The 20,428-nt window shown below is 35.9% G+C and overlaps 1 protein-coding gene across 1 annotated transcript in view; it reads left to right on the forward strand.

The window, feature by feature from the left end:
• TMEM232 (transmembrane protein 232) overlaps positions 1-20,428 on the forward strand; it is a 223,444-nt gene that overhangs the window by 54,672 nt on the left and 148,344 nt on the right. Inside the window, exons 9-10 of the mRNA XM_045285061.1 lie at positions 7,595-7,718; positions 9,012-9,267. Coding sequence (XP_045140996.1) covers positions 7,595-7,718; positions 9,012-9,267 — 380 coding nt within the window. The remainder of the gene's footprint in view (positions 1-7,594; positions 7,719-9,011; positions 9,268-20,428) is intronic.

The raw sequence follows: 20,428 nt of genomic DNA on the forward strand, positions 1-20,428 counted from the left end.
GGGCACCATCAGCTTTCTTCACCACATTTTCTTATGCACACATCTGTCTTCAGCGGTCATGTCAGGAAGGTAGGTATCATGAAATTACCATTTAGCTGAGCAAGGTGCTCTTGTATTAGGGGAGTGCACATGAGGAGCAGTAGCAAAATTATAGTTATTAAGTAGCTACAAAAATAATTTTATGGTTGGGGGTCGCCACAACATGAGGAACTGTATTAAAGAGGCATGGCATTAGGAAGGTTGAGAACCACTGATCTAAACCTAAGTACCTCCCACTCCCTTCTGATAAGGATTATAGGTTGTTCCCTTGGTGAAGAGCTCAGGGGCACTTAGGTCAAGCCAGCCCAGACACAACCAAGGTTAGGCCACTATCTTAACTTTAGAGCCTTCCCATCTTGTTGTGTATGTACTTTCCTGTCACATGTATGCCTCTAATACAACCCCTTCCTGTTACATATGAGCTTACTGTGGCTTGCATGCTTCAGAGTATATAAGTTGATGTAAGAATACATTCTCTCTCTCTGTTTGAACCTCATTCCTGAGGCCATGGGTGAGGTCAGCATTCCAAAACTTTAGTCTGTCTCTTAATTTCTTCCCATCCCTTAGGGCCCTACCAGATGTCGGACTGGTTCCCACAAATGAAGAACAATCAGTGCATATGAATTATGGTGCTGGAGAAGAATATTTAAAGTACCATAAACTTCCCCCTAATAAACACATGTCGTAGGAGACATGTTTGTCTTAGGAGCCAGAATGCTCCATAGAGACACGAGTGGAGAAACTTTTTCTCGCGCCTTTTGGACATGGAGAGACCATCTCTCTGCAGAGGACATCACACTTGGTTCAGTGGAGAGATAGTGAAAATGAGGAAGGTCCGTGACTATGGACTGATGCCATGGCTGAATCATTGTGAGGTTCTCACAGGTTCAGGCAGTGTTTACTTCTGGCGTTCACAAGGTCACCATGAGTTGAAAATGACTAGATAGTACCTAGCAACAACAAACAATAATAATAAACCAGATTTACCAAACTTTGACTCACCAATATAATCCTGAGAACATGGTACAACCAAAATATTTGTTTCTGAGGTGATCTGCTGGCCCGGTTACATTCAAGATAAAGAGGTTATTCCAGAAGTTTATTTAGGCTTCCTCTGTCTTAAGTCCCCATAGATTTTCTCAAAGGTTACAAGATAATCGTGAAAGTTTATTAGGAAGAAATTTTGAGAAAATAGAACACTGACTCAGTGAGATAAAATCAGGAACGCTGTGCTGAAGACTTTTCTCTCTGTCACAACAATGCATTTGTGTATACTTCAGAAGAGCAAGAGCTGTCCCATGAGAACTTTATTGGAAATTTCACTCTATCTACTCTACAGACCTGATCTTGCCCCTTCAGAGTTTTTCGTTGTTTTTGTTCTGAATATTGAACATATAAAGGGAACAAAATTTGGGGCTCTGAGGATGCCAAATTTTTTGTTTTGATGTGTGTACTAGTAGTTCGGTAATTTTATGTCAACCAGGCACTCCTCACTAGGGGTGGAGTCAGACATGTCAATCAAGCCACAGTGATGTGGTCTCCTTGTGGGTGTGGCTTTCTGGTAAGGTGAACCCTGAGAACCTCCTAAATCCACCTCTTCATCTTCGTGCTTTTGGGGACTGGGTCACTGATTATGAGACCTGGGGGAGCCCTGCTGTGTTTCAACCGACCTTGGATCCACATGACTCTGTATTCAACAGCCGGTAATCTCTTGCAGTCTGCATCATTGCATCTGGCTGTGTGCATCTGTAGAGGGACTTATGGATGAGCATCAGATGTAACGACTTGAATTGACTTGATCTGCACTGGGCTGGGATGTTTTCCTGATATACAACTACGTATTGATAGAAAAGATAGATAGATAGATAGATAGATAGATAGATAGATAGATAGATAGATAGATTCACTGGATTTGTTTCTCTTGTCAAACCAGCCTAACACAATGTGACCTACACCAAAGAACTCAAAATTCTTTGGGAAGGGTTAGAGAGATGGAAGCATTACCCTCAGAAGTGTATAAATGTAGATGTAGAATATATCAAAAAAGCGTTAGCTTTCGCTATTTTAATAGCGGTTTATATGATTTTGTACCCAAACTTTTTTACTTAACCTTATATTGTTTCTTAGTAATCTAGCACTGCTATAACAGATATCCCAAGTGGATTGATTTAAGAAAATTATTCAGTTTAGGATACTAGAAGTCCAAATCCAGAATGTTGGCTGTAGGGGCGGGAACATCCTTGTCTCTTTGGAGCTTCGGCTCCTGGTGCATCTTCATGTGGCTTGGCTTCTAGCTCTAGCTCTGCTTTTCTTGCTTGCTTGTTTAATCTCTCTTATCTTTTAAAAGTTTAGGTGCTAGCAGCCCAAGTGCAATTCCCACTGGCCCTTTAATGCAGGGCTTCCAACCGGTTTTGTTGTGGCCAATGAAACATTATAGGAACAAACCTCAAATTCTGCATCTTGGGTAACACATCAATGTAATTCGAACAGGGACATCATAAATTCATCTTGGTCTTTGTCTCTTTTCAGCATCTATAGACATGGCATTGTTGGAGGTTGCCATGTATCTTGGCACCAATCTTTGCCTGGGTCTAGGAGTTTGTTAGGGCAGGGATTCTAGGACCAATGGACACATTCAACTCCTTGTTGGTTGCTATGTTAGAGCAGGGAACTGCTGTCTTTGAGTGAAGAAGCACTGTTTGGAATGCTTGACTTAGTGTTATTGGAAATTAGTCTTTGCTTTGAAGTGATTGAACCAACCCCCATACAAAACAAAGTTTTGAACAGAATTTAAATAGTTGCAAAGGCTATCAATCATGCAGTCCACAGGCTATGAATGAGATTTGTTTTCGTATCTTTAATAATATGAACTCGTTCTCCTCAATTTAATCAGAGTTGAAGAAGCATCTCTAGAAAGGGATATAGAAATTTACACATAACCTAGCAACCCAACCTCTTGATTTCTAGATTTTGAGGAGAATCGGAAGCGATGTTGACCCTCTCAAAGATGGTGATGTACCATGCAAACATGGAAGTGGCTTGCTCAGAGATGATGGCCAATGTTAGTTGCTCTCCAGCAGTTCTATCAAGGGTCTAATGTCACATAGTAGGCTCCTGAAAAAGCTCAGTATGTCTATTCCAAGTATTCAATTCCAATCCTTTGATCAGTCATTTTCACTAGGCTAAACCTGTCACATTGTACAACTTTGGTTCTATTTCTCGTTTTTTTTTTGTTGGCCATAACGAAGCTGACTCAAAAGACAAGTAGGGCATGTTTATAAATCAGGACACTACTCCCCTAAGGGGTGCTAATACCCTACATAAGAACCGTATACACCTGGTCCAATTGACCTACACATTCTTGAGCTATAGCATGTGACTCAGGGGCTGCCTGTATTTATATTAAAATTTTAAATTATCATTATAAAAGTATTGTTGACTTCCTAAAATTTACCTAGTTTCCCACTCATTGGTAGCCATTTCATGCCATGATTTAGCATTCTTTTGCTTATAAACTTTATTCCTTTCTTGATTAATTTTAGGATATTTCAATGGCTACAGGTTATTGTTGTCAGATGTCACCTGTTGGGTTCTGACTCATAGTGCCCCTATGTGCAAGACAATGAAACATTGCCTGGTCATGCCCCATTCTCACAGCTGACTGAGCCCATGATTGTGGCCAAGTGTCAGTTCATCTTCTTGAAGGTTTTACTCTTTCCTCTTCTTTACTAAGCAGGATGTTCTTTTCCAGCATCTGGTTTCTGTAGGTAGCATGACTTTACTTCACCCAAGACAGATGTGTTCATTCTTCTGACAGTCCGCAGAACTTGTAATATTTTTCACCAGCACCATAATTCAAATGCATCGATTTGTCTTTTGTCTTCCTTATTCATTGACCAACTTCCCTTGCAATGAGCACTGGTTGTGGATGCAAGTGTGATGAAATCCAGAACAGCGTCAATCGTTCCTGTTTATCATAGTGGTGTCAATTGGCCCAGTTGTGAGGATTTTGGATTTCTTGATATTGAATTGTAATCCCTCCTAAAGGCCGCAGTTTTGATCTTCATCAGCAAGTGCATCAAGTCCTCCTCACTTTCAGCAAGCAAGGTTGTATCATTGTACGTATCACAGGTTGTTCATAAACCTTCTTTCTATTTAAAAAAATACTTTTTTAATCATTTTATTAGGGACTCATACAACTCATCACAATCCATACATACATCAATTGTGTAAAGCACATTTGTACATTCATTGCCCTCATCATTCTCAAAACATTTGCTCTCCATGTAAGCCCCCGGCATCAGCTCATCATTTTTTCCCCTCCCTCCCCCGTAAACCTTCTTTCAAGCCTACTACAGAATATACCTGCTGCAAAGTGTTTCCATCGTGGCAATCTTTCTCTCATAGAGTGCCTGGTCATAGTATTCATGTAAATTATGAAAAAAACTTCTCAAGTTGTCCCTTTCTAAATGCCTTTTCTGCTACTAATGTCCCACACTATTTAAATTTTGCTTCTGGTCCATAACTTTAATTTGCTTCCAATGTTTTATCTTAATATATTACCATTTTTTCTTAGATTTAAGGATTTTAAAAAGTTCTATTGGATATTTTCTGTGCTTTTCTAAGATAACAAGAATATTATATAAATGTTTCCTGGTTCCTGTAGTTGGTTACACATTGGGCTGCTAAATTAGAGGTTAACAATGCACAACCACCAGCTGCTCCACAGGAGAAAAACAAAACTGTATACTCTCATAGAGAGTCACAGTCCTGGAAACCCTTAGCAGCAGTTCTACTGTGTCCTGTAGGGTTGCATTGACTCATAATAGACTGGCTGATAGTGAGCTTAGAATATTTCAAGTGAGCAGAATTGTGTCTGTTTCATGAATTACATGAGTGCTCTCTATTGCTTTTCTTAATCTAGCTTGCTTTTGCTGATTTCTGGGTGGCTCAATGTCTTTTGAGATATTTATAGAAAGCTTACAATAAACTGTAAGATCTACCTACTATTTACAAAAAATTTAATTCCATCTTTTAAAATTGCAATATGGTTGTTAGTGATCTATATGAAGAGGTTTAAGAAAAATTTAAAAAATAAAAATAAAAGGCTGACATACATGGTTACTTATGTGAATGATGATGTTCCTAAACTTTTTTAGAAGCACTAACATATGTAATACTTCTTATATAATTCCTGGTTATTATATTGTAGTCGATTTACAAGCTGAAAGTCAACTAGCTTAAATCTAGTTTAGAATCTTGTAAACTTTATTTTTGTACAATAATGCAAATTTATTTTGAAAGTTGAAATATTAATTATAGTATTTTAGACATGTTACTAAACCTCTGCCTTCTCTTCTTATTTACAAAACCATTGAAAAATCAAGTCACTGTACTGGTAGTTGTGACTTTGTGTATTATAATGAGATGCCAAAAAAATCTATTGCTGTTAGTATAGTATCCTGAAAGCCTGCCATTTACCTGCCATTGCCTATTCAATTTCAATTATTCAACATAGAATTCAGTGGAATTTTCTTTCTACATGATTTCATTTGGGGGCTTTATTTCTAACAAACTCTAGCTTAGAATGACTAATCCTCCTATTCTGTTTTTGGAAAAACATTTTTACTTATAGAAAAATGTGTAATCAGTAGGAGCATTTAAAAGTTGTGTGTCACTAGTGAGTGAGAACATTCTTTTTCCATAGGTGACTGACAATGATGGATTTTCTAAATCCATATTTCAGTAAGGGTGCCTGGGTTAGATACAGTTTTTCAGATTTATGAGAGAATTGGAGAAACAAGACCTTATGATCTTGAGCTATATTCAGGGAAAAAAGTTTGAGATCTATAAGACTACTTAGCACTTGACAATATTGTGAAGGATGATTGATAAGTACTTTGGGAGTTGCCTCATTGCTTACCACAAATAAGAGGAAAAGGATGAGCAAAGGAGAGTAATCATTAAATTTAATCTCTTTTCTTAATCAGAAAAAGAAGTTATCTTTCAGGAATATGCTTCCTTTAATTTTTTATTGTGAAAACATAAATTATAGGGCTATTCTAAGCTTGGAGGGGACATGTTTCAAAAATATAATTTATTGAGGTATCATTTATATAAAATAAAATCCATATCTTTTACGTAAATAGATCTAATAAAAACTATGTAACTTTAGACAAGTCACTACACCTCTACTTTCCATTCTTATTTATAAAACCAGAGACAATCTATAACAACTATAAATTACTTAGTTGCTATTTAATTCTTGTATTGAAAAATCAAGTCAATGCCCTGGTAATAGTAGTCTTTGACAAATGTATATATCAAAATTTAATCACGACCCAAACCAATATGTAGAACATGTGCATATTGTAGAGGTAATTTTAAGTATGTCACCATTTTGAACAAGATTGAAGTGCTGTTAAAAAGGAGAAAAATTATATTAGTAGGAAATAGGCAGTGTCTGTCACATAAATGATAAATATAATGTGCTTAAATCATAGTTTAGAAAAGGGAAATTGGAAAAAGGAAACACTTATAGGTGGGAGAAGACCTTAACTTCATCTTAAAACATCAACTGAGGCAAGATTCCTAGATCAATTTTAGTCTTAATTTTCCAATTAAAAAAGACAAAAAACCTTTAAGAAAGTTCTTGAATGTACCAAAAATAATTTTGAGGATCAAATGAGATAATTTATATAAATGCATATTGAGATCTTCAAAGCCCTACTCAAATATAGAAAAGTATCCTTATTTTTCCCTTGATCAAAGGTGTTTCCTTTTGAAAATGACAAGGAACATAATTTACTAGTCTAAAATATCATGATGATGAGATTAAAAAAATACTTATAAAATATATGAACTCTTTAATTTATTAATGGCCTGTGAATTTTGGCAATAAATTGCTCCAGGCAGGTGTCAGTCTTATCAGTTCTTTTTCCAATTATGCATCTTTCAATTAGTAAAAATAGATCAAGTCTAATTTCTTGAAGTATCAGTATATTGTATACATATATGACACATTTTTAGGTTACTGCCCATTTATTGTATAATGCTTAGAAAAGTAATTCCTCCTAGCTTTCATTTCACGAGAATGATCCATTTCATGCTGAAAAGCTGCAGCTTGGTGAAAACAAGTAATGTTGAATTTTGGTGGGTGCTAAGAGAGCACTACTTGTTCTCTATTTTGGAATTCCCCACTTGGAGTCCGTTGTAAAAAGTTAAAATCAAGACCTGTTGTGAATGCGGGGGACTCTGTTGAGCTAGAGCCCTTGATCATTTCCCATGCAGAATCTACAAAGGTGTGCTCATTTTGCAGTGTTCTGAGAGGTTTGTAAGAGTACTACTCCAAAATAACACATCTTGCTAAAACGTTGCCCTTTCCTATAGATATTTATCATAGTAAGTGTCAGCCAATACTGGCATTTGTTGAAAATAAATATATTTGGTTATCCAGGATACATGTATCCTCTGGCTTAGAGCCTTTTAAAAATGTTAAATTAATTCTTACTATTTTCTCTTAAAGTCTTTGTTATCTTGTTCATAAAATCTCCAGGTTGGATTCAACACTAGCTTTGTTGGTTCTTGGAGAGGCTTCTAAATTAAACATGGTCTGCTTAAAAGCCTTGATGGATCTAATAAGAGATTTTATTTCAAACATTATTTCTGCTCAAAATCAGGTAAGAGAACTACAAATTTACATGTGAAAAGAGACTTGGATAAAAACAAGACTTATTTCTGCAACTACACATACTCCTAGCTACATGATTAGGTTTCAGGTAGGTAATTATGCAAAAACTGGTTTTATGCTGGAGGATGACCATATCAGATCACAACAGAGAGGAAGGATTACATCATTACATCACTACCAAGTTACATCATTGCATACTACCTACCAATTTCTATCATTGTACAGAGAATCACCCAGCTAAGTCAATGGAAAACTTTAACTCTCTCAGCCAGTGTTACTCTCACCTCATACTTCAACCTCAGTTATCATATACATGTTATAAATGCATAAAAGAGTCGGTAGATTTCTTATTGTTGTTGCCAAAGTGGAATGTCAGATAACAGCAAATAAATGAAGAGTAAGTATATTTAAATGGTGTATCATACCAAGGTATATTAAGATAATAAGTTTGTAATATAATTCTAATTGAATAAAATTAAATGTACATTATGAAAATATAAAAAGATTTTGTAAAGAAAAGATAATTCCTTTTTGAGTGTCAGTTTGTGTGTGTATATATGCATATATGTAGAGCAATTAATTTGCATTTATGAAGTTAAAATCATATAGTGACATGTAGCTTTTATCTTCTTTTAAAGATGTATATTATAAACATATTTCATTGCCTTTAAATATTATGTTTTAATTGGATTAAAATAATTTATTTCATGATTTATCTATTGTAGAGAATTTTTACAGTTAATTACAAGTAATTTTCAATGAATATGTTCATACATAATGTTTTTATCTGCATTTCACATTATCTCTTTAGAATAGAGTCATGAAATCAAATTACTAAGTGTAAATAAATTATGAACTTTCTTTCAATATTCTGAGGACCGATGTCCAATGCACCCTTTAGAAGTTGTTTTCTTAATTCATCTGATATAGGTATGAAATTGCTATAAACTAATTTTAATTGAGCTCTATCAGAGAAATTCTTTTTTAATGTAGTATGGAAAATAGTGTCCCATTGTATTAATTTACATGCCATTGATTACTAATAAAGTAGAAAAGTTGCTATATACTAAATAGCTATTATATTCTTTATTCTTGGTATTGAATTTTTATGCAAAATGCTCACGGTAAACCTATTTTTAATGAGTACCTCTTAGGAATATTAGTTTACTATGGTCTTTAGCAACTCCATAAAATTTAAATATATTTCTCATTTTAAGTACACAATATAATTCTTACTGATGGCAGTGTATACTTAGACCTAAGAGCTATTTTCTCATTTCAGGAAGAAAGCTACAAGGACAATAATATTGTCTGGGCCTGGAATATAGTCTACACATATATAACAATTATGGCAGAAATCTGTTTATATGCAGCCACTTCTAATTTGCGGAAAACTGCTTTTACTGGTTTCTGTGCTTGTGAAAGCAAACAGAAACATATCTTACACATAGGAAACAGAACAGAAGATGGACCAGTATTAAGGGAAGCCAGTGTTTTAGGTCTCTTGAAATATTTCTCTTCAAAAATATCAGATAATTGTAAGTAACATTATTTTTATGACTTGATGAGTAATAGTTTAAAATGTCCCTTTTTATATGTATCTCTTTTTTAAAGGTTGTAGGACTTTTTAATTTAATAGGACTTTTCAGAGTGGGAAATGATTTAAAATTTAATAGGACTTCCTAAGAATTAAAAAATGCATATTTTAGTTCACGAGTTTGTGTCCCCTCCACCTCTATAATTTCAAAACCACCAAATTAGGTACTCCAAACCAGACTCACTACCATCGAGTTACTGCTGACTTGCAGAAACCGTATAAGAATGAGTGCAGTTACCCCTTTGGGTTTCTGAGGCTGTAGACTCTATGGGAGCAGAAAGCCGCATCTTTCTTCCACAGAGAGGTTGATGGGTTTGAACTGCTGTCCATTCAATTAACAGCATAACCCACTACCACTGTGGTAGTTACATAATCTGTTGTCAATTTGGGAATGAAGAGTGAAGGGCTAGAATTTAGCCTGTTAAACAGGTTGCAGCTTGATGACCTCATTTGGAGGCGCTAAGGAGCAAATTGCTCGTTGGAGGTGGGACACACGTTCACTTCCTGTGGACAAGACACATGGAACTATGTTACAGCCCTGGAGCTGAAGGAGCCATGTGGAAACCCCTGTCAGCGCTCAGAGGCTTCTACCGTCACTGGATCCACTACGGTCATTGAAACATATACCAGATGCAGTTAACTTACTATTCAAATGATATTATTTGAAAAGAAGAAATGACCTTTGTAAAATTGTGAAAAAGCAAAAAAAAAAAAGTTTTTTTCTTAATTTGAGTTTTTTTTCCCACAATGGACTTCTCTTTTCTTCCCCTTTTACTCTAGTCATCTACTATTTCCCTCTTGTTTAGAGGCTTCTCTGGAATCATTCACTCAAATATTGTATTGCATTCTTCGTATTTGTCATAATATCACAGAAAATTGTTTTGAAGTTGACAGCACCTGTAGGCTTGTGAACGTTGGTTATCAAGGTAGACTGGTGTGCATTTTGAGAAGTGATGCAAAGAATCTCGGAGCTTCAGCTTTCCTTAGTTAAAAAACATGTTTCATGATCTTACTTTTCAAGTAAGTAATTCCTTTTTATGGAGTGAAAGAGCCAGCTCTGAAGTTGTCCAGACCAGTATTTTAATTCTGTCACTAGGACTTGGGAATTGTAGGTCAAAGTTTTTAAATTTGACAAGTTTTGCTCTTTATCTAATAATTATAATGAAAATATTATCTATATCATATAAGTAAATGCATGGAAATATAGAAACACTTAGCATAACACCTAGTGCTTACTGAAATGCCAATAAATATTAATAGATGTTATGACAATTCATGTAGGATTTAAAAAAAATCATTTTATTGGGCCTCATACAACTCTTATCACAATCCATACATACATCCATTGTGTCAAGCACATTTGTGCATTTGTTTCCCTCATCATTCTCAAAACATTTGCTTTCTACTTGAGCCCTTGGTATCAGCTCTCATTTCCCCCCCCTCCCTCCCCGCTGAACCCTTGATAATTTATAAATTATTATTATTTTGTCATATCTTACATCGTCTGACATCACCCTTCACCCACTTCTCCACTGTCCGTCCCCCAGAGAGGAAGTTATATGTAGATCCTTGTAATCGGTTCCCCACTTCTACCCCACCTCCCCTCCACCCTCCCGTTTTCACCACTCTCACCACTAGTCCTGAAGGGTTCATCTGTCCTGGATTCCTTGTGTTTTCAGTTCCTATCTGTACCAGTGTACATCCTCTGGTCTAGATGGATTTGTAAAGTAGGGTTGGGATCATGATAGTGGGAGGGAGTAAGCATTCAAGAACTAGAGGAAAATTGTGTTTCATCATTGCTACACTGAACCCTGACTTGCTCGTCTCCACCTCGTGGTAGTTTTTAATGCTATTATTAAAATTAGAAAACACAAGTTAATTGGAAAGAAAATAAAATGCTAATATGTATTCCTATGTACAACATATATCCTGGGAAATTTAAGTTTACTTATATGTAAATATATAAATAGCACAGAAAAACATTTAAAAATTTTTAAAAGGAGTCAAATAGTGGTTTTTTTTTTAATTAATCATTGTATTGGTGGCGCTTACAAATCTTATAACAATCCATCATTCAATTGTATTTAGCACACTTGTGCATATGTTGCCATCAACATTTCCAAAACATTTTTTTTTTCTACTTGAGCCCTTGGTATTGGCTCCTGTTTTTACCTCTCCTTCCCCATCTCTCCCACCCTCATGAACCCTTGTCAAACAGTGTTCCTTTGGACCATTCTTTTTTGTTGTTGTTTGTTTTTTCTTTTTTAAAAATCATTTTATTAGGGGCTCATACAACTCTTATCACAATCCATACATACATCAATTGTGTAAAGCACATTTGCACATTCATTGCCCTCATCATTCTCAAAACATTTCCTCTCCACTTAAGCCCCGGCATTAGGTCCTCATTTTTCCCCTCCCTCCCCGCTCCCCCCTCCTCAGGAGCCCTTGATAGTTTATAAATTATTATTTTGTCATATCTTGCCCTGTCCTTTGGAACATTCTTATATAAATCTTAAATGTGAAGAAATAATTTAAATCATAGTTTTGTACGGTGTTTAAGGACTTTCAGGAAGAACTTGCATTTGTTAGTGATCTCATCTAACACAAGCAGGGCTTAACAAATCTAGAAGATTTGTTTCAAATAAAATTTACTTATAAAGACAATTGTCTATTGATTCAAGAGTGAGGTCTCTAGTCAATAACTGAAGTGCTAATTTCTGGTGGGTTGATTTAATATTGATTTATATGTATGTTTATAAATACAAAATATGCACTTAACATTTGGTTCCAACTTAAAGAATCTGACATGTATTATTCCTTTTATTGACCATCCTACTCATTTGCCAATGAAATTAAACTCCAAGTCAGTTTGAGAATTTTTGTGTGTCTGAAATACTAGCTTTTGCATCAAGAAGAGATGATATTTAACTGGAATTTTAAGAAGAAAAATGATTTAAAAAAAATTTTAGACGCAGAAGTTTTGCTTTGTTGTAATTGTTGAATCAATTCTGATTCACGGCGATGCCATGTGTTCTAGGATAGAATTCCACCCCTCGGCTGGCTGTAATCTTCATAGGAGCAGATAGTCAGGCCTTTTCCTCCATGGTAGGGTCAAGTGGGTTAACTGCTAACCTTCAGGCTAGCAGCCAAATGAAAACCAATTTCCATTGCAATTATGGTTTTGAGAAACCTGGAGAAAATAAAACCAAATCAAACCCATTACCATTGATTCTGATTCACAGTGATCCTAAAGGACAGAGTAGAATTGCTTGGCAGAAGCAGACAGCCTCGTCTTTCCCTTTAAGAGCAGGTGGTGAATTTGAACTGCTGACCTTTTTGTTAGCCGCCCAATGTTTAATTTGCTGTACCACCAGGTCTCCTCTTGGATGTCACTGCCACTCTCACTGCCATCGAGTCAATTCTAGTTTGTGGGGACCTGATAGGACCAGGTAGGACTGCCCCAGTCAGTTTCTGAGACTGTCACTTTCTACAGAATCAAGAGTCTCATTTTTCTTCTGCTGAATGGCTGGTTCCAAAACGCTGACCTTGTGGTGAGCAGGCTAACATGTAACATTGCAACCACCAGGGTTTCACTTTCTATGATGTGGTCTTGTTATCATGCTTAATGAATTAGTTAATATATATTAAATGCATAGTAAGTACTCAAATATTAACTATTATTATCTATTTAATGGCTTATAGAGAATAATAATAGCTAATTTTTAGTGAGCACTTATTTTTTGACGTATTAACAAATTCATTAAGCATGATAACAAGACTATAGCATAGATATTCATATTATCCCTATTAATATATGAGAGATCTGAGGCACTAAGAACTTATTTTCCCAAGGAAATAATAGTTGAATAGGGGGTTAATTAAGCTAGGCAACCTCACTTCAGAGTCCAAATTGTTAATTGTGTTGTATTGTTGGCTTTACTTGATTAACTGACCTATTGAATAGATTCGTTTAGAATTATGCATCTATATGTTCAAGAATGACCCTAGTAGCATGGTGGGGTATGTGTAAGGTTAGCGGCTAGAAATCTCCAAGCACTCTGTGGGTGAAAGTTGAGGTTTTCTACTTCTGTAAAGAGTTATAGGCTTAGAAATCTAGTGGGGTATTTCTACCCTCTGTTATAAGGTCACTGTGAGTCTGAATCTACTTGATGACCGTGAATTTGGTTTTGAATTTTGGGTTATTTTGAAGAGTGTGAAAAAAGCTGATTTGGAGATATTCTCTGATAGTCATTAACCTATAAACAGTATTTTCAAAACTAGCGCCACAGACGGGTCCTTATTTGCAAGGTAAACTCACGAGCCCTGCTCTAAAACTGCTGTGTAGACATTCTAAAAGTGGAGTCCAGCAATCTGTATTATTGAAATGCTTCCCACATGACAGTTTGAGAAAATCTAGCCTTTCAGTTTAGCTCTTGGACATGTTAGTAAAATCCTGAGGGGCTTCAAAAGGTTTGTGGAGAAATAGAATGAAAGGATGCTGGAATTTTTCCACAAACAGTTTGAAGCCTCCTTGTATTGTTGTCATCATAGAGGAAAATAATCTATTTGTTGTTACAGACCTCTAGGACTCCAGCCAGTTTGTTTTCTGTTCAATGATTTGCCTATTTTCATCTGATCTTTGAGACCATCTCCACTAGTCAGATTCTGCTTGAAATGTAACAAGATGTTGAACACCTATTCAATGTTTTAAGCTTGTGAAAGATGCTTCTCTGCCTATCTTAAGTCATGGCGTGAATGCAAACAAACAAGCCAAATGAATCCTTTGCCCACATATAAACTTATCAAATATATTAAGATGACTGGCTCATCTTCTCTCATCTCTCTGCTTATTGCCAAATACCTGGGAGAATTTTTGGTAACTTTTGAAAGCACATTTTTAATGTTATTTAGAATTTGATTCTGAAGTATACCATGTTGATTTCTTTGTCTGGAACTATAATAATTGATTGTAATATTATAGGTTGATAGGATGACACATACGACCTAAGTACATTGTTGTCTATGAGTGGAAAAAGTAAATATGATATCTCCATTCATTCTTTTGTTGAAAATTATTTTCCTGAAATGATTATATAATGAGAGTAGTTACTAAAATCTATGTCACAATTGTAAAATAACTTGGTATTCTCATTTTGATTCATTTTAACAAAGAAAAAAACATTAGTACAGAGCTATAATTCCTCTTTAGATAGTAAATGAAAGCTAATTGGATTCTTAGAACCAATTGAAACTTTAATGATACGCTATTAAACCTTCAATATACATCTTACCTTGGTGAAGGTTATTCATAAAAGTGTTCAGAAATATGGTTTAACTTTCTATACAGGGAAAATATTGAACTCCTTTAAAATCTACATACATGCTAGCAATTGAATCAAGGTCTTCCTCGGGGTTCAAAGATTATATATGAAAAATCCAAGTGTGTAAAACTGATGTTCAATTTATAAGTGCATCGCTTTGTCTTTTTTCTGTTTCACGTTATTTAAACCATTATATTGCAGTACAGTTGAACTGTATATCTATAGCACATAATTTGACAAATTTTGATATATATGTACCCTGAGGAATCCATCACCATAATAAAGTGAAATACATATTTAAAGTGTATAATTTGATATGTATTTTACATATGCCTATCTCCATGAAACCATCAACAACAAAATAAAGCAAAAATATACATCACTCTTAAAAATTTCTTTATAGTCTTTTGTATACTTCTCTCCCACCCTTCCACACCAACCAAGCCCACTTTATCCCTATGAACCACTGATCTGTTTTCTATTATTACAGTAGCTTATATTTTCTACATTTTAAAATAAATTGAATAAATTACTAAAGGGGCTTCAAAATTCAAGGGTTCATGGAAAATTCCATTATCTCTTAATTCCATTTTCCACGAATGTTTTTAAGCCCCTTCGTATCTCTGAATTTTTGTTCTGACTCCTTTCCCTCAATGTAGTTATGTGTAATTCATTCATATTGTAGTGTGTCAATAGTTGATTTTTATTGCTTAGTTGTAGTGCATTGTATTCTATATCACAATGCATTTTAAAAATTTACTTATTAACAGGTATGTGGGTTAATTCCAGCATTTGGCTTTTTGAGATAAAGGGACTTGAAAATGTGCAAGTCTTTATGGGATGCATGCTCTGCATTTCCTTTGGATTGTGTCTGTGGTTACGTATTTCATTGCACTATCTGTTCCTTTTGCAGTATCTATTGTGTGTTAATCCCAATGTGTGTGCTTTTCATTTCACATATTGTAGTTTCATTCCTGTAACAGTAATCTGCATGTTAGAATCACTGAACCAAAGTTGATTCATCATTTGTTTGTTTTTAATTAAAAAGTGTTGTTAGCGTTGTGTTAAAATGATAGAGTTGAAACAGAAGTGGTCTACAAAACCTAGTATCTTTAGTATCTGTGTTGTGGTTGTTGTGGTTAATTTCTATTCTATAAACTCAATCAACCCATAATGTATTCATCTCATTGGTATGAAGTTTCTACTTCATAAGGTTTTCAATGCGGTAACCTTGAGAACCAGATTACTAGGCCTATTTTTGAGGGCATTTGGTTGGTTCATAATGCCAGCCTTTAGGCTGTTAGGCAATACGTAACCAGAAGCACCACTTTACAGGACATATCGACTGACCTCCGACATAGGTATTTCATTTGTCTGTCAGTTTGGTGTACTGTAGTGGCTTGTGTGATGCTATGGTTGGAAGCTAAGTCGCTGGTATTCTAAGCACCAGCAGTGTCACCCATCTGAAAGTTGACAGATTTCAGCAAACCGTCTAGACTAAGACTCGGCTATGAAGATGGAATTGACTTTCCACATCTAAGCAGTTAGCTAATGAAAACCTTATGGGTCACAGCAGAACTCTGTCAGACACGGAAACCTCATGGACAGCAGCAGAACGTTGTCAGACACGGAAACCTCATGAACAGCAGCAGAACATTGTCAGATACGGTGCCGGACGATCGTCAGAAGGCACTCAAAATGTGACTGAGGAAGACCTACCTTCTTAAGGTAGAGCAGACCGTAATTACTTGGATGGGGTAAAGCCTCAAAGATCTTCATTTTCTGATGGGACATGACTCAAAATGAGAAGAAACAGCTGCAAAAATCTACTTGGAATATATGAAGTATAAATCTACGAAAGTTGGAAGTTGTCAAAAGTGAAATTTACTGCATAAAGATTGATATCCTAGACATTAGTGAGGTGAAATGGATTGGATTGGCCATTTTCAGTCAGACAGTTATCTGGTTTAAAAAACTGAAAATGAAAAATTCAAGAGAAATGGCATTGTATTCATTGTCAAAATGGGCATTAGTACAATGCTCTCTGTGATTGGAGAATATCTCTCCCAATTCAAGGAAATCCAGTCAATACAACTATTTCAACTTTATGTACCAACCACTAAAGCTATTGATACAAGAATGTGAAGAATTTTTACCAAGTCTTCAGTTTTAAATTGATAAAATATTCAGTCAAGATGCAGTGATAACTTATGGGTGATTGGAATGTGAAATTTGGAAACAAAGAGAAAGGAATAGTGTTTGGAAAATATCTCCTTGGTGATAGAAACAGAGATCACAGATAGAATTTCCAAGATCAAAGACTTCTTCACTGAAAATACCTTTTCTCAACAACACAGAGGGATACAAAGAAATCAAATTGGCTACATCTTTTGGAAGAGATGGTGGAGAAGCTCAATATCAGCAACTAAACCCAGGCTACAGACCATCAATTGCTCAGGTTGCAGTGGAAGAAAATTAAAATAAGTCCAAGTAAGCCAAAATACAAGTTTGGATATTTTTCAAAAACACCTTAAGAACAGATTTGATTTATTGAACACGAATACCAGAAGATCTGATGAGCTGTGGGAGGGCATCAAGAAAATCATACCTGAATAAAGCAAAACATAATTAAAAATACTGGACAGAGATAAAATATCAAAGTGGATGTCAGAAGAGACTCTGAAATTTACTTTTAATTGTTGAGTAACTAAGGCAAATGGAAGAAATGAAAAAGTCAAATATGGGGCCATGGGAAAAAAAAGGAAAGTCCTTGTGATAGTTACGTTTATTGTGCCAACCTGGCCAACAAGAACAAGTAGATTAATCAGGGCGCAGTTTGATTGGAGGGCAAACAGATAAATGGCTCCGTCAGGCCTGCTCCCCTCTCTCTTGCTCTCTGGTGATCTGGACTCGCTGGAGCGTGTGTGCTGCTGCTGGAGCCAGTTCTCTGCCTCAACTTGTGAAGTACTCTACTTGTGGGCCAGCCCAGACTGTGAATCCTGTCACTAGAGCTTGAGGCACCTTTGAGACCTGCTTCGCCACACTGTTGGTGCGTATATCATACATCCCTTGAACTTGAGGCTGGTGAATTCTGTCCCCTTGCATTGCTTGCATGCTGCATCCCATCTGGTCTTGCTTCTATAAGCTCCTGAGCTACTGTTGGTGACCTGCCCTGCTGCTTGTTGCCTGTGGGAAGACTCTGCTCGCCTTGCTCTAGGGAGGATTCTGCTCTCTGCTTCCTTGACCTTGGTTCCAGCAACCCAAGTTAGTTGAAAGACTTCCAGTATATAAACTGTTCCACAGAAGTAAGCTGAACTGAACCCTCTGTACTACAGTGTGGACTAATTTGCTGTTATATTCTTTCTCACTGTATAAATCTATCTATCTATCTATCTATCTATCTATCTATCTATCTATCTATCTTTTATCTATCTATCTATCTATCTATCTATCTATCTATCTATCTATCTATCTATCTATCATCTATCATCTATCTAAAATCATGAGTCCTGATTTCGATTCTCTAGAGAACCCTGCCTAATACAGCCCTCAGCAGGGTGGATTGACACAGCAGTTGCAGCAATGGGCTCAAACATAGGAACAATTGTGAGTATGACACAGGACAGGGAAGTGCTTTGTTCTCGTACATGTGGTTGCTCTAGTCAGAATTTTGCCTTGGTATATGGTAATATTTTTGTAAACTTACACTTACTCTTGTGTTTATTTTTTTCTAGGATGACATTAAGTAATTAGGAAACATCTTCATCCTTTCAAGTTTTGCTTTTATGATTAATGAAGCATGATCAGAGCATTTCTGAATTTGTGTCTAATCCCTTCCCATTACTCTACCCAATGTCCTGTATGTCATGATTTTTTATTTTTTCAGCCTGTTAGGAAAAGACACTTAACTCAGCCTTCACAAAGTTCACACAAAAAAGTAACATCCAAATGGTTATCAAAATAAATCTGAGTGAGGCTTTTAATGACAGACAAATTGGGCTTTAAGACAAGGACTCTGACTAGCTATCAAAAGGGATAGTTCATACAGAAAAGGGATTAATTCTCTAAGAACACAGGACAGAAATTTCAAAGATGTTTGCCCTCTTAACAAAAATTTGATTTTAAGTTTTCTCTAATTAAAATAATTGCTAAATACCAAAACTAAATTTTATTTCCTGAAGACTAAAATAGTCAATTGTATTTTTATGAATGTTCCAGCTATAATAGTCCTAACCACAAATTTAGTGCAATAAAACTAGTTCTACTTTCAACAAAACACTAAAACAAAATTCTTTTCCATTCTATAACAAAATTACCTTTTATTAGATGCCTAATAACAGGTTTATTATTTCCTCTTAAGATTTCACTAGAAGCACATCTCTCAAAGCATTCAATTCAAGACAATGGATGCTTCCCATAGCGCCCTTCACTTTTTTCTGAGCCCTCAACAAATTGGCCGTTAAGCAATTATACCAGCAGTCTTTCCCACTCTGTCTAGGTGTATACCATCAAGCTTCTCAAAACTCTTCCATTCTCTATTATTCAATTCTAAATCCCCTTCTAGTAGTGAGTTATTAGTTATAGTTGTAACTCAACTTTCTGATACCAAACTCTTAGTTTCTTTGGACTGTCATAACAAAATTGACACAGCATGTGTGGCTTTAAAGAACTGGAATTTATTTTTTCATTGTTCTGGAGGCTAGTGAAAAAAAGGCTGTACTATTTCTTCTAAGAGCATTGAGAGAAGAACAGTTCCTGTGTTAGGGTTCTCTAGAGAGACAAAGCCAGATTGCTAATAATTATATGTATATACATATATTTATATAGATAGATAACACCAGAAATAAACAGTTAAATTATAAAGCAGTTATGCAGATAGATAGCTATATAACACAAGAAATAAACAGTTAAATTATAAAGCAGTTATGCAGATAGATAGCTATATAACACAAGAAATAAACAGTTAAATTATAAAGCAGTATAAATGACTCAGTGTAACTCACTCCTATGAGACAGTTGTGAGACACTGGCAGTCCTTCAAGTCTTGAGGGCCACCAGGTAGTCCTCCATAGAGAAATTCAGGCTATTCGAACCCAGGCAGTAAACAGCAAGGCAGGTCATCAACAGTCAGCCAGGTCACCAACAGTCAGTCAGATCGCCAACAGTCCCCAGCTCAAGAGATGTAAATTCCAATTGTGTGGTGAAGCAGGTCTTGAAGGAACCTCAAATTACAGTGACACAGTCCACAGGTTAGGTGTTCCACAGGTAGTGTAGCTTGCAAATTGAGGCACAGAACAAGCAAGGCAGCCGCACACTGGTCCCATGATCAAAGAGTGAGAGACAAGAAAGGCGAGGCTAGCTGAGCCATTTATCTCTCCGCCTGTCAATTAATCCCACGTGTGTTTATCGGCAAGGCTGGCACAGTAAACTAACTACCTCAATCCACCCCTTGCCGACCTGGCACCTGTACACAATTCTTTAGCCATATGTAATTTCCAGACATTGATGAAGTCACACTTATACTTATCATCAATCATCTATCATACATATAAATGAAAACACACTGAGTCCAATTGTATCTGATATATCATATCTGAACAAAGGAAAGATATGCAATAAGCACATAAAAAGAAAATACACTGACAATTACAAATCTCACTTTTGCAATTGATCACGTGGTTGTAAGGCAGAACTACCTTCTTCTACTACCCATTCTGTATTACCTTTTCCCTCAGCAAGCACCTCAGCTGGCTGTGGTTTTTTGCCTGGTGGGGTGAC

This window comes from Echinops telfairi, unplaced genomic scaffold (genome assembly GCF_000313985.2).
Source record: "Echinops telfairi isolate 266 unplaced genomic scaffold, ASM31398v2 ScPeMD7_7469;HRSCAF=8507_1, whole genome shotgun sequence".
NCBI lineage: Eukaryota > Metazoa > Chordata > Mammalia > Afrosoricida > Tenrecidae > Echinops > Echinops telfairi.